The following is a 16,208-nucleotide window of genomic DNA, read 5'->3' as shown; positions in this document are numbered from 1 at the left end:
CTATAAATGTTACTAACGATGCGAAAATTTTTTTTTCATAAATGTGCCATTTTACTACGATAATTTACACTCTGTTAACAAAATTATCACAAAAGTTGTGACATATCTAAAATTTTGTTTCATGTCATAAACTGTACGTTACCCATTAAAACGGATATGGCAATAATAAAAATGCTTTTATTTCATTTCCTAAACATAAAATTTTTCGAAAAATATATTTTATTTCTTCTTTTCGCTCTCCTGCAAACCAATATAAGTGGCGTATGGCCCAATAGTATTGTGTGGTATTGTCACCCGGCGATCAATCGAAAAGAAAATAGCGAGTAGAAATTTTGTATGTAAAACATGAAAATGGGAGCGAAACTTCGATTGTAAGTATGGCGGCGGCTAGGTCCGTGTGACTCTTAATGGTCGCAGTCCAACTTAACCACTAACTGGGCTATAACCGCGAAAATTGAAGTTCGTCGATTGCGGACATTTTTCTCTGTCACTCTAATTACGTTTTAGTGAGCGTAAAAGAGAGAGATCCCCGCAATTTGCGAATTTCGGGTTTCGCGGTAGGCCCCCTGGAACCATAGAACGCGTATTGAATGGTGAAGTTGTAGCGAATATATAAAGGTTGGCGAGACCTCGAACTGTTTAGTCTGTCTTTGCGGCCCCGCTGAACCGGTCGGCCTGACGCCTGACCCCGCCCAACTCTTGATCAACTAACTGCAATAACACGTAAGTTTAATAACAAAAACAACCATCCGTTATAATATCCCTCAAAATTGGGCTATAATATTACCTTTTGGCCTAGCTAAGATGACAATTATACATCGACAAACGCTAAACGAAAAGTAAAAATGTATGGGTAAGGGATGTCAGATGCTATAAAAGTGACGCGACTATTTCCATACATTATTTAATGGGTTACATTACCATACATTAAGATTGGCTTTTTCTATCAACGTTTGTCATCTTGGCAAGGCCCCCAGGTCAGAAAGAGAGCTATTCAAATAAGTACTTATAATTTATAACTGTAGTAAATACTGGTAAAATTTTGAATCTGCATTAAATAGATATCGTTTATTTTCCACTTTATTTAGCTATTTTAACAGTTGTGTGTAATTCTATGGTGCAGTTTTATGGCCGTATCTAAATGCGTCAAGATTGCGTTTCAGCCGTTTCAGTATAGGTATTATGTTTTTTTTAACCCCAGAGCAACGGAATCATTGCATTGCATGGATGGTGCGGTCATGATTTTGGAATGAAACGATTGTTACCTATTTGTTACATACTGTCTTCTAACTAATTTGCTATTATTAAAAAAAATCATACTTTGTTTTCGTTTGAATTACCAAGCATAAAATACGGGTCTACATTTTTTGCATTTTTTTAAATTATGTATTTTGCCTCATCTATTTAATAAGATTAAATATGGAATTTGTTCACATTGTATAAATAAATTTCCTGATGATAAAATACGAGCTAGGTCTCTTTATTACGAGACTGAATTGGTAGTTACTGAACCAGTGAGTTTCAATTTAGGCTCTATCGACACTTTTAAACGAGTGATTAGGGTCAATTACTAGTCACATTACAATAAACTAATCATTTCACGTATGCTTATCGAATGACACAAGATATACTCTGTTAACTCTACAAACCGATGCGTTTTAATTGACAATATTTTGGGCAAGATTTAATCACACAAATTTGATAGTGTCGGGAAATACCTAGCCGTTACTCGCTTCTTCCGTGGAAGGTCATTTAATAAACATTCATTTTGCGTGTACGAAACACCGTTGTCACTGTTTAATGGAAAAACACTACGTAAGTAAACGGTTTTGGAATTAAAGTGCCTAATAAGTACGTACATTCTAGGAAAATACAGCAATTAGGATATGGGTTAGGTAGGTAAAATACTTTGAATGTTTACAAAACAAATGAGTCATTTAAGAATGCCTATTAATTAACGAGTTTAATTTGCCTATGCACAACTCGTGATAACCATTTTGCTGATAAATGTAGTTATTTTTTATAATAAATAGAATTACTATACGCCCGCATTTTAAGTAGTTAATCAAGTTTTTTTTTTAAGTTACACTTAATTATGACCCAGTAATTAATTTTCGAAAATTTACCGAGCTGCAATGTGCTGCAAACATTATGGTTTAAGAGCCAAATCACATGATATTACAAGATACGGGGTTTTTATAGTAACTGCCAACAAGCGTTGACAATTACTTTAAAAAGCTCGTAACTCGCGTGTTGCTTTACATTTCGGGCTGAATTATTTTGTATAGTTAATATTTTCATTGTATTTCTAAGCTAAATTTATCTCAATATAATTCTAAGGTGGTATGCTAACCAACGTTTAAATATTCGCCCCTATTGAATGTACACACTCTAGAAAAACTTAAACTACTTACATAGTATAAAATAAGGATCAGCCGGTTGCAATGCAATGTTTAATACCTATGCAAGGATCAAGTACTTATCGATAACTTAATGTTGATTTATTTATGTAAAAAGCTGACTCAGATGCATTGAATAATTTTCTGTCAATAAATAAGTTATTTGTATAATAAAGTTTAGACTCGGTCGTTTAGTAATATAAAGTGAATAATGAGGTAGTATCAATCAATCACCATATCACGCGTGCCCCAGAAGTTCTCGAGCCGTCAGCGTCGAGGGGGTTGTGCAACGCGTCACAGTTCCCAGGCTATCCGAATACATAACTAGACTGATCTGCTACGATAAGGAAGACTAGTTGTTGTAAAACCACCCAACTTGTCGTTTCCCAATAATAAGATCACAAGCCATCCGCAAAAACGTGAGCCAGCCATCTTTATTATGGAGCTGGCGTGGTGCTACACAATGCCGTCATTACCAAGTTACAACATCGCGAAGTTGGATGACTATTCATGGGTACTGCGCTATAAACAAAACACAAGGTTGTTATTTGACAGCTTAGATAATAGTGGTTAGTTAGCGTGGATGGCAATAAGCCATTGCTCTTGTAGCAGAACCGGTTCCGGTACCCACTCGTGCTTGGGCTCTACTTTACATAGGTAAACCACAAGTATTATAATTGCGAGCACAATTTAACTCGATTGTTTCTGCTTTGTTACAGAGGAAATATGCGGGCAATTTATTTTATAATAGCCGCTGCGGTGCTGGCTATATGTAAAGCAGCATCACCACAACTTCGTTTCGCTTGGAAGCAAGTAGACTACGCCTGGGACACGCCCGCTGATAAGGAAAATGCCATGAAAGCCGGTCAATTTGTACAAGAACATAACTTAATTCTTGGCTTGGCGAGATGGAAAAACAAGCTGTTCATCACCGTCCCAAGATGGAAGAACGGCGTGGCTTCCTCGCTAAACTATGTGGATGTAGATGGGGCTCAGGAGCAAATTTTGAAGCCGTATCCTTCAATGAAAGACAATTTGGTTCCGGACGACGCGAAGGAGCTCCCTTCTAATAGCTCTATTATCTCCGTGTTCCGGGTGTATGTCGACCCCTGTGACAGGCTATGGGTTATGGATTCGGGATTAGCTGATATTTTTGGTAAGTTAAATGAAATTACTTCACAAGATTATGATAAACCTATTTCATGGCCATTTATGTGAATCACTGATCTAGAAACGATTACTATAAAAAGATTGCATTTAACCATAATAATGACATCGTTATTTTTTTTTCAAAGTGTTTTCTTCTGTTTAATTGATCTAACAGGACATACAGACATGGATTTCAAAGTTTCTTATGTCAAGTTGTCAATGAAACTATTTATCTAGGTACTGAATAGGATGATTTTAGTATTTAAGTAGTTAAGGCTCAGTTTCATTGGGTGAGGGCCAGCATGCGGGGTAGCAATCGGATACCTGTCAGCCGTCAGCGGTCGATAGGGCCCGCATGCGGGGTGAGGGAGATTTTCATAACGCGTTCCATAATGAGTTTCATTACTCGTTATACTGCCTTACCGCCTGGGAGGATTATTCAGATCGCACGCTGTATATCGACCGCGACACCGGGTTATCGTACTCCGATGACACTGCGCATTTAGGTCGAATATTTCTACTGAAATATTTTCTTTATTTTTACTCTTTTGCATTTTAGGCATGTTAAATAATCAAACTGTTTGTAGGTGCTGGTAACCAAATTGCGGGGCCGTCTCTAGTGGTGTTCGATCTGAACACCGATCAGCTTCTTCATCGGTATTTCTTCAAAGTCTCCGATATGAAGGAGGACTCGTTCTTTGCCAATGTCGTAAGTACTTACTAGTATTTTAAAACCATTTTTGGACAGATGGTCGTTACCATAGTAGCTACCTAAGAAATCTGCGTGTAATTTAGAAGCGGTTGTCTGATCTCATTCTAATTTATATAACTAAGATTTCCTTATCTGACAATGAATCAAAGGGCTTACTTGAAGGAAAGCGTATCCTATGGACGCTGCCAGTTTCAAGAGTAGACATCTCAAGCACATTCTCTTACAATTACTCTGAAATCGTTTCAAAATCCACAGCATCATGCACGAAAACTCTGCAATCTGGATATTGGGCCTGGAAATGCACTTTGTAAACAAAAATGCCAAAATTAAAAGCCGTCAAAAATACCTACGACGAACGATATTTTAATTTCAATAAGGTCAGAAAAGAAAACCTGAACATTCGTACTCTCTTTTTAACAGTGTTAAATCTGTGGCATGCAATCGGAAACGAAGCAAAGTCGTGTAGCGCGCCGGTTTTATTTGTTCGCGAAAGCATTCCCATGTTTTAACGAGCGCGTTTTAAAAATAACCGTCTGTACGGTACGTGTGTACACTGTTGTCAACAACATTGGCTGCAATCTTGGTGACATCATCGGAGTCCGGTGTTCGTTTATCTTTTCAACTGTCAGATATATACGGCCCGATTCGAAGAATGATTAAGATCTTGGAAAGATCTTTAAGAGATCGATAACTAAACGACATGTCAAAATTGACGTTTATTTCGATTCCGCTGTGATCCCAATAAGATCTATCTACGATACTTCTAACGTCAAAGTGACATTAGTTGCCCGAATCGAGCTGCTTCTGTCAATTATACGACATATAAACGATATCTAAATGATAACTTATCTAAACCAGAACTTATCGTTATCGTATCTCATTCTTCGAATCGGGCCGATAGGTACGTAAAACACGATTTTCAAGTATTAATAAAAACTAAATTATTTAAAACAGTTTCATGGGAGCAGAAGTTTTTACTGTACTAGATACCTACTGACTTGTTAATGTTATTTTTGGCATGTTTATCCCAAAATCGTATAGGTCCAGTCAGCATCAAAAGTAGCGGATCAAATAACGCTTCATAAGTATCTACCATTCTGTAACAGCTTAACAAAAGTGATGTCTTTGATATAGAACATCTAAGACTGTAAAAGATATACTTTTGAACTGGAATTTTAGAAATTCATCTATTTTTGGAAAAGTTATCCGGAATATCAGATACTTTTGGCGCGTTGTTTCATCCGCTACTTTTGATGCTGACTGTACTCTGTACCTAACCAGCCAGTACCGTTTTAGTGGAAGTCGCATGTCATTTAGGAAAATGTAGAATTTACCAAACGAGAATGTGGAATTTCATACAGTAGGTAAATGCAGCTATGTACCTACGTAAATAATGTAGATGTAAGTAAGTATACAAGGTTGTCTGGAAGAGATCGCTTTTTAGCTATAAGACCGCCTGTTGTTACCTGGTTCTATTTTCCTTTAAAATTCATTTGTAGTTTTACATGTATGAAAATGTATAATTGTTGGTGTAATAAAGAATATTTTACTTACTTACTTAAATATTTTTTATTGCAGCACATACAAAACAAATTCAAACAAGATTTACAAAACAAGATGTATGTATTATAGTTATACGTAAATAATATTTCCAGGTAGTCGATGTGGACAAAGACACATGTGACAACGCTTTCGCATACATCCCGGACCTGGGCGCGTACGGAGTTGTGGTCTACAGTCTAAAGCAGAATGACTCCTGGCGTATCTCGCACCACTACTTCCACTTCGAGCCTCTGGCTGGCCAGTACAAGGTTGGCGGCATCGAGTTCCAGTGGACTGATGGAGTTTTCGCGCTGGCGTTGTCTGAGCCAAGGGAACAAGGGTAAGCTGAATTTGACTGTTGAGCATTGATTCACTCTTAAGAGGAAAGGGGACGGCCGCTTCTCCATACAAATGTAGTCCTCATTTTCCTCTCTGAATATTGACATTATGGAATTTTTTTTTGGATAATTTGATGTATATTAACCATAGCTCTGCCCCTCGTTTGAGTTTTATCGATTTTTTATTTCTTTAAATTAGGAGCTAAAACCATATTTCATACAATTTTTAAAAATCCTAACCTAACTCTTAAAATAATTAAAAAATTGAAAAAATCAAACATAAGGGCATAGCTGTAGTTGATGTTGACGAATTGTGTCAAAATATTTTCAATAACGGTAACAACGTTAATATCCAGACTATCCAGAGAGGAAAATGAGGACTACGTTTGTATTAAAAAGTGATTTCGTACGGGTCCTCCAGTTTCGTCTTAAAAACTCGCTATTTGCATGCTTATAATATTTGAAGAGTTCCCTCAATTCCTCGTGGCTCCCAACCTCAGAACTAGATTATTGACAAAAACGGGAGACATCTGTAAGTATCAACGGTCAATCAAAATAGTTATTTGTACAACAAGAGAGCAAAGTTTGATATTTCTTTGAGTGCTTGTTTTGAGTCCCGTGTAAGCGAAAGAATCTATAATACTCGCTACGCTCGTGAATCTAATTTAGAATCTTGAGCGTAGTAAGAGACTCAAAAGCGCACGAGATATAAATAACTTTGATCTCGTGTTGTAGGTACACAAAATTTTTCACGTCACGTCAGTCAGTTTTCTACGTCGTCAGTAAACTATTTCACTCATGTTTTCTGAAGGTATTCTAACAATTAACTTTAATTACCGCAATAGAAGAAATTTCAATAAAATAATACAAAAATCAATCAATCAATTTTTCGTGTTATGGCTCCATCAAGGTGTTGATGATTCTGCCAATGTCGAGGTTGGATAATACACGGCTAGTATATGAATCTTATCATATTACGGTCATAGACAGCGTTCGGTGGAGTATCTGATAAATCTGCAAAGAAACACAAATTACCACTAATTAAAAATAATACAAAAAATAATGAATTTTTGTAACAAAAACCTTGTAAGATACGGTCCGAATTGCGGATACTACAATTTGTCAACTATAGTAGAGATCGTTAAAAGTAGTTAAGTAGAATTATTTACTGCGTAACAATTGCGTAAATTTGTATAAGTTCATTGTTTTGATTGTATAATAAAATACGTAAAATATGGTGTTTTTATTAAATTTTAAACTTTTATTTCATTAATTAATTATTACGAATGAAGACTCGTAGGGTGTTTTGGAACGATGCGGTCTGACTTATTTCGGGAGTCTATTATAAATCGTCAATATACCGTTGAACGTATGCACTTTTTTTGTCTCTTTTTTTGCTAACAAATGATGTCACGGTCAAGTTACTTACTCTTTATACTTCTATTCTAAGATATGATTTATAAAATAGAAATTGTGTCTAAAAAAAACCACTGTACACGTCTTTCTGTAAATGTTCTGGTACTTTACGGTCAATAACCCTATTGAGGATCTAATCCTTTTGGAATATTGAAGTCGGTTAAGAAGTCATGTCCGATACCGAGGTTCCCATTCTTGTTAATTTCGAGCACATAAGGGCTGTGTAATATTATACAGGATGTTTATTTAGTCACCTGCAATAATGTACAGGGTGAATATATTGGTCATACTGAGCAACTTTTACTATGGGACCAAACCCGAAATCGCGAAAAAAAATTTGGCTGTTTCCTGTTTCGTACATTTTGGCTGTCTGACCTTGACATTTTCTATGGGAGTGATTTCGGGGTTGGTTACATAGTAAAAGTTGCTCACTGTGACCGTAAATTATTGCAGGTGACTAAACAAACAACATGTATATACTACATTAATATGCCCTGCGTTCTTCAACTTGAGGCCAGTAATATACATAATAATCGGACAGACAGACGGACATGAGGAATCTATAAGGGTTATCATGTTTCGTGAAATCCTAAAAATCGAAAGTTTTGCGCAATAAACGGTACGCATTATTTTAGTTAGAGACCAGCGGCTGTTTGTGTCTAATCATAATCACCATTCTAACCGTCAGGCATATTAAACTTAACTAATCGGAGTTTCGAAGCATATTACATATTATGACGTATTTCGTAGTGAACAATGAAATGGTTTTTTTTTTAATTTTTCCCGATAATTTGCAACCGCATTGAAAATGATATCAAAAGACCCGATCCTATACAACGAAATACATAGAAATAGGTGTCCTTTGTGTCTAACTAAACAGTAGCGTCGTCGAAGACCTCTGTCACGTTGAGAGTGTTGATTGAGACCTTGCTTTTTGTTGCACATGTTTGCTCAGTTACGATCACATTCACTATTATTTATAGTTCCAATTAGTATTTTAAAAGAAACCACGTTTAGGTAGGTACGTGGTGAATTAAATGACTACACTAAATGCTTGCTTGCAAGAAACCACCTATTGTTACGTACTGTAATTAAACAAATGCGAAGGTATTGATAACTTAAATGACTGCAGTAAGGTTAGGTATGTTAACATGGTGGTTTTCCTTAACACTTCGATCAACAAACAAAAAACTAATTCAAGAGACAAGTCAGGAAACACGTTTTACACATAGGAGGAAAAACGACGATTTTATCCAGCAGATTTTTTTAAAGAAAAGGTTATTATAAAGAGTATTTTATGATATCGAGATGTGAAGAACCTCTGTCAAATTTATTGCTATTTTGTAGGCATTGTTGTGGGTTTACGAGGTATTTGTATACTTTAAATGGGCTTTACCATTACTAATTATAACATCACGTGATAAGTTGTCCTCCCGACTATAACTTCATCAGGCGGGCCGTATGCTTGTTTGCCACCGGCGTGGTATAAAAAAACTTTAGCATCTGTTTGCTTAAAATATTTAAGGTACATCTTATCATCTTTAGAAAAGTAGGAGATTTATTCAAAACAGGTTGCAATGGCCGACATTGACCGCAAATTAAACCAACGGTAGTTACATTCAAAATTGGAGGTCAACGATTATTGCTCTTCTGATGCGATAAGATAGTCAGTTATATGACTAATTTCGCAACGATGTAAAGATTAATTGCTAATTTATTCCAATTACATATTTGATACATAAAACCTCACCCGTACTTTCGAGAAAATCTGGTATCTACCAACGAGACTTTATGTAGCGTAACACGAACATTAATTACCATCTCAGCTGTATTAAAATAGATACTGCAACATCTCACCAAATGTTGAAGCGGGCATCTGAATAAAGTCAGAGTTTTGTTATCATGTTAACTTTTATCACCGATTGTATATAGTGATGTATCATTATTTATTATCCTTCAGGTATCGAACGATGTTTTTCCACGCGTTCTCGAGCACGAAGGAGTTCTGCGTGTCAACCGAGCTGCTGCGTAACTACACACACATCGATAAGCACGAGGCATTCCACGATTTCAAGGTTTGAATACTAAATGCTAGTAGTAAAGCACACAGATTGCAACACGTACTGTGCCTATTCAAGCCCCGTCGATCCTCGAACTAAATATAATCAAAGCCATTCCGTTCTATTTTTCAATGATAAAACTTCTAAACATTTTTTACTTTGTTGGTTTTTGTACCTATATTATATAGCTAGTATAAGTTGTAGGTAGATAGTGTAGACACAATAAATAATTATACTATTGTAGATCGACACCTATTTCATCATTAGGTAGGTACTCATTCAAAATATTATAGGGTTTTTTTCTCACCCTTAGCCAAATTTTACGAGGTGCATACTTATGCTATTTATGGGACCAACCCCGAAAACGCGAAACTTTGGCTGTTTCATACATTCATTTTAAAGCAAAGAACGGCTATCTGTCTTGCGAATACATTTTTGTAGGTTCGTGGGCTTCGTGGCTTCTGAAAAATATTCTTACGATCTTGAGAAAAATACCTAAAGTAGAACTTAATATTTTGAAAAGAAAGATGACACTTCCTTATGAATTTTATTTAAATACAAAACATAAAACGAAGGTTGAGTTTTACTTTGGTTCATGAAAGGAACCTGCTTTAATTATTTGAAAGGTGAATTTAAACTTCCGGTCTTGCTTCGCAAAAAACTTGTCTGCGCGGCCTTTAACCATGTATAATGAGCATATAGTTTAGTTATACCTAGGTAGACCAAAACCGTACTTACACACACGCACTTATTCGCACTAACCGGGGTTAACTAATTAAACTGTTAACCGGGTGTCAAATTGTATTGGTAACTATGGTAACTCCAGGTTTATCCGATTAAACCGGTAATCCAGCGTCAAATTGCACTGGTAACTAAGGTATCTCCAGGTTTAACCGGTTAACCCCGGGTTAGTGGGATGGTGCAAGTGGGGCGCTATTGGGAGGCTCCTCGCTGCTTATTACAGGCTGGCTTACGAATGGTCATTTAACTGCTTATAACATGACTAGCTTAATCATATCTCGCTTCCATAGTAAACACCCCCTTTTTCAACCCCTTAAGGGATAATTTTCGTAATAAATCTAACCTATGTTCTTTCTCGAGAGTCAAACTATTTCTGTGCCAATTTTCATCTAAATCCACTTCACGCGTAAATTGTTTAAGCAACAAGACGGATTGACAATCTGGTAAACATAGGTAAAGCTATTGGGTACTTACATTTTGTTATTATGGCAAAGGTTAACTATTTTGTGCCCTGCTTTCTGTTCCAGTTGCTTGGTGACCGCGGAGAACGCACTCAGTCCTCAGCCAGCTTCTACGATCCCAAGACTAGTGTTCTCTTCTACACACAGGTACGTAATTAAATATACCTATGTATATTTCACGAGAATCGGTTAAGAAATGGAACCTTCACAGGAAAGGCCCTAAGCTGAAAGGGAGGCTTAGCTCGGTGAGTAATTATAGATACCGGGCAAATTGTATTTATGCTCTGACTGCATTTTAAATACGAGAAAGTAGGTACACTAGGTATGTAAATGTGTACTGTGTAAAAAAAAGGTACAATAAAGGGTAGTAGAGGTAATTGGGTCAAAAATCTTTTCGTTGTTTTGTTTCTGACCACTCTGCCACGTTTGTATTTTTTCTTTAATATACTAAATTAATGAAAAATCCGCCACATTTTTTGGAGACAAAAACAGACAGCGAAAAGAATTTTGACCCAATTGTTGATCACAGCGCACCTACTCAAAGAAATGGCATTCTAACTTTATAACTTCGGTAGCCATAGCAAATCTTTTTATTTAAGAGGGAAGAATAGCTTTTCGAATGTAACAAAATAACGGTAATTTTCCTGAGATTCTATTTCGGGAGAAAACGGTTTCCACTAACTAAATCTTAACAAATCACTTCGATTTTGATGTCGATCGTGATGCGTTATTAAACGATAAATTCACTGCCGCAGTTTTACCCGTATTTGACCTAAGCCATTGACATTGGGAGTTGTAAACGGTGCAGTTTTATGCAAATACAGGTTTTACTTACGGTCATCGTCCACGGTTTCATTTTATTGTGGTTTAATTACAGTTTTCGTGGTTACTAAGTAATGTAGGTAGGTAAGTAGGTACTATAATCACGGGCATTATGCAATTAACGCTTGTAAGTAAATACTTTTTTTTGTCGTAATGTTAGGTTACGATATTGTAAGTATACTTTTATTTTATTGCAACTGTGATTAGATATTTGTTTAGCAAGGGAGTGAAGTTGTTGTTTAACACAAGTGCAATAATACAGAAATGCATCACGAGCGTAACCGGCAGGTCAACAAGTGGAATCTCGAGCATTCAGAATTAGGAATAACAACAATTGTATACAAGAATTTCTAAGACTTTTTCCTCTCAAGTATACAACATCACAGTTTCAAAACATTAGATAGCTTAGAAAAGTCCTGGGGAAAATAAAGTCTGGACTAAAATGGGTATGTATACGATAATAATATTTCAGTGGAGATAATGTTGTTTCAGGTGAACAGAGACGGCGTCGGATGCTGGAATGTGAACAAGCCCTACACGCCGGAGACCAACCCTCTCCTCTTCAGCGACCCTATCCTCTACGAGTTCCCCAACGACTTGAAGGTAAACAATCTTTGAAAGGTACAAAGTAGGATGCTGAATCGTAAATAAGCCCTATATGCCAGAGACTAACGCTCTCCTCTACAGCAACCCTATCCTCTACGAGTTCCTCAATGACTTGAAGGTAAATAATCTTTGACAGGTACAAAGTAGGATGCTGAATCGTGAACAAGCCCTGCACGCCGGAAACCAACCCTCTCCTCTTCAGCGACCCTATCCTGTAAAACTTGAAGGAAATACTCTTTGACAGGGACAAAGTGGGATTGTGGATCGTGGACAAGCCCTGTATGCCAGAAACCAACGCGCTCCTCTTCAGCGATCCTATTCTCTACGAGTTCTCCAATGAATATAAACAGTCGTTTGAGAATGACAGCGTGCCATGCTGAAACGTGAAATATGTACGCCTACTCGTCGGAGACTAAATTCGTTGTTGATCAGCGACCACACCCCTTTATAAATTCCCTAACTACTTAAATATAACCAGTCCCTTTGAAAGTGACAGTATCCAATTCCGATAGGAGAACAAGTGCTTTTTTATACCACGACGGTGGCAAACGAGCCCTCACTCACTCGCTGCTTTTTATACATAACCACTTGATAATATATGTATTTGAATCGCAGGTGGACGATGAAGGCACCCTCTGGTTGCTGACTGACAAGCTGCCACGGTTCCTGTACAAGTCGCTGGACCCCAACGAAGTCAATTTCAGGATATTCAGCATCAACACCACTGAGGCCATCGCTGGCACCGCCTGCCAATAAACGCATTTTGTCAGTTGTAAAAATGTACTGTAAACTGGATAATGCCCAAAATAGATTGTTCTTTACCTTTGTTGTTCCTTTGTTTCTTTGTTTGGTATGTTCTAAAACGACAATTTTCAAAAATGGCTCATAAAGACTTAGAACATACCAAACAAAGAAACAAAGGTACAACACCTTTGTTTCTTTGTTTGGTATGTTCTAAAACGACAATGTTCAAAAATGGCTCATAAAGACTTAACATAAGCTATTACATGTGGTTGTTGAATATATGAACCATTCCTGCAAAGGGTTAATGCCATTACACTCTGCTCTCGAGCAAAGAGAACATAAACCAATACGTGCCAATACGTTCTACTTCTGTCTTACCAATATTTTGTCCTACATTGAAGTGTTTCCCACATCTCCTTTAGAACAAGATATTTTACTTGTGCAAATGTTATAAGATATTAAGATAGTTTAGATCTCGATACCATCTAAATTAAAATGGAATTAAATTAATGATTCTGTCCTTTTGTTATTACTTACTTGTATGTAAAATGTACAGTATTCTGCACATTTATCAGTATTCAGGTAAACGAGGCTGACGGAGCCCCAAAAACGATCTAACTAGACTAAGTTTTTGGGGGAAATTTGTGTGGTTCAAATATTAACATTGTATTAAGACGAAGTGAAAAAGTATAGGAACATATTTTTTACGTCTACTTTACATGTTTACTTAATTATATGAATGAGTACTTATACTGATGTGAATTTGCACATTTATTAATTTGTTTTTTGACTATTGTGTAACACATTTACCGCCACTTGCACCATCCCACTAACCCGGGGTTAACCGGTTAAACCTGTAGTAACCATATGGTAAAATTTGACACTGGGCTAAAGGTTTAACCGCTTAACCCCGGTTTAGTGGGATGGTGCAAGTGGCGCTAACTTAGAACGTGATGTTTTATTTCTTTAAACTTAGCCTGTGAAATAATAATTATTATTTGATAACAGTACAAAACTCATCGTAGGATTAATAAAATTTAATTAAGTAGCATAGTATAAATAAAGTCAAGTTATGATAATGTTAGTTTTATTATTTATATTTTAACCAAAGTGTCTTTCTCATATTAGGTAAAATCTATTATTAATTTTATTACATACCTAGTTATTGTTTAAAATTGGGTCCTAATTCTATTAAATGTTCGAATAAAAGTAAGCCAGACATTTTATGTTAATTAGGCGGTTATCATTGTAGACAATTGACTCCTGCTTCTTTTTCCTCGCGTTGTCCCGGCATTTTGCCACGGCTCATGAGAGCCCGGGGTCGGCTTGGCAACTAATCCCGAGAATTGACTTAGGCACTAACAACAACATACACAACAACAACAACAATACACACACAACACACAACAACACACATTGACAATGGACATGAGCAAATAAACATCATTAAGTAAGTAATATACAAATATGAAGCAATGTCTCCTATTTAAAATATCCCGAGCTGCGTCAATATTGAGCATATCTGGCAATCATACACTACAAATTAATATTATACAAACAAGTATAATTGAGGAAAAAAAATATTTTTTTCCTCCAGTCGGAATCGTTAACACGCACACTAGTAGATAACTGTTAAACAAAACCTAAAATTAATAACACAAACATCGAAATGGAAGAAAATAATAACGGAATTGGTCACAAAACTGAGTGTAATGAAACATCACCTCTTAAAATTGATTCGGAAGGAAAAACTAAAAATGCATAAAAAGCAAAAGAAAAAGAAAAATTGACGTTTAAAGAAGAAATGAATAAAAGACAACACAACAGTTGAACCAGTGATGGTGTGCTATGTAATGTCAAAGGTACTAGCTGCTTTACCAATGCAACTTGAAATTTAGAAAAAGCTTGTTATGTTAATTTGAATTTCACAGATGAAATATGCGATGCCTTTCATTTACGACAGACTAAAAATTACACTTTCTATGAAGACGAAGTCCAGAAGTTAACAGAAAATCTGAGAGCTTTGCCTGTGTTATTGATCTTATTCATTGGTACATGGAGCGACCAAACTGGTAAAAGGTAGCCATGCATGCTGTCTGGTATTAGTACTAGTATAGTAGGCGACGAGTTTCTATCTTGTTTAAGATTCATGGTAAACACTTAACTAGTTACTACCTAAACTATATTCAAGAGTTTGAATCTCCATACAACGCCAAAAAATAGAAACCAAAACAATTCATCAATGCGAGAATTCTTATTAAACGGGCAAAGAGCATGTCGGGCCACGCTCATTGTACCGTTCCGTAGTTATTCGTTGATCAAAATAGGCTGCCTTGAACGGGGGCTATCAGTGGGCATCCTGGGCGGCTACCGGGAAAATCGTAATTCGTCAATTGCGGGCATTTTTCTCTGTCACTCTAATTACGTCTTAGTGAGAGTAAAAGAGAAAGATCCCCGCAATTTGCGAATTTTGGTTTTCGCGGTAGGCCCCCTGTACATAACAACAAGCAAGGGAGTACCTTTGTAGCACTTTTACTAGGAAGGGAAACTTTTTGCAACAACTTATTTCGCTATAGTGTTCCTTAAAAGTCTTTGATAGGCTTTAGTTTCACTATTTTTTGGACCCATGGTTCCATGGTGGACCTATTCAACGACACCCCACACAATAGGGCTGAAGCAAAAAAATTTTTTTTACGGTTCAAGTTTTATATTGAGCTAGGAATTTAAAACTTTGTAAAAAGGTATTTTACAAAAATAAAAGATAGTGCTAATTTAAAAATAAAGAAGCGCTGGTGGCCTAGCGGTAAGACCGTGCGACTTTTAATCCGGAGGTCGCGGGTTCAAACCCCGGCTCGTACTAATGAGTTCAAGCCAAACTTTGAAGCATATCATGATTTTGGTGCGATTCGATAAGTATGCGGCTATATAAATATGTAAATACAATACGTTGGATTGCCTTACACGACAACAGTGAACATACTTTCTGTAGGTAAGTACCTAAGAACAGTAAGAACACACGGTCGAACTTTCTTAGCGCAGTCCATACCATGTTTGTCGGTATACATATTAGTATAAATCCAATGCGTTTATTTACCGTCGTAATTTTTAAAGAGCTATATTTACTAATTTTCGAACTGTCCATAGCACGCAAGTGTGGAATTGTGACTGAGTTATTTCCAGTCCCTTATCCAGAGAAATTCATTTTAAAATATAAAACA

At 36.5% G+C, this 16,208-nt stretch overlaps 1 protein-coding gene across 1 annotated transcript; it reads left to right on the top strand.

Moving 5' to 3' along the window:
- Positions 1–591: 591 nt before the first annotated feature.
- Positions 592–14,069, top strand: LOC133519976 (protein yellow-like). The gene is made up of 8 exons (XM_061854195.1): positions 592–723; positions 3,119–3,555; positions 4,136–4,257; positions 5,916–6,142; positions 9,517–9,631; positions 10,885–10,965; positions 12,133–12,243; positions 12,862–14,069. Exons 2-8 carry the CDS (start codon positions 3,126–3,128, stop codon positions 13,000–13,002), a joined length of 1,227 nt encoding a protein of 408 aa, XP_061710179.1. The 5' UTR covers positions 592–723; positions 3,119–3,125; the 3' UTR covers positions 13,003–14,069.
- The last annotated feature ends 2,139 nt before the right edge of the window (positions 14,070–16,208 follow it).

The sequence above is a fragment of the Cydia pomonella genome, chromosome 7 (genome assembly GCF_033807575.1).
Source record: "Cydia pomonella isolate Wapato2018A chromosome 7, ilCydPomo1, whole genome shotgun sequence".
NCBI classification, from domain to species: Eukaryota; Metazoa; Arthropoda; class Insecta; order Lepidoptera; family Tortricidae; genus Cydia; species Cydia pomonella.
The sequence above is the reverse complement of the archived record's forward strand: the minus strand, read 5'-3'. Positions and strand labels throughout refer to the sequence as shown.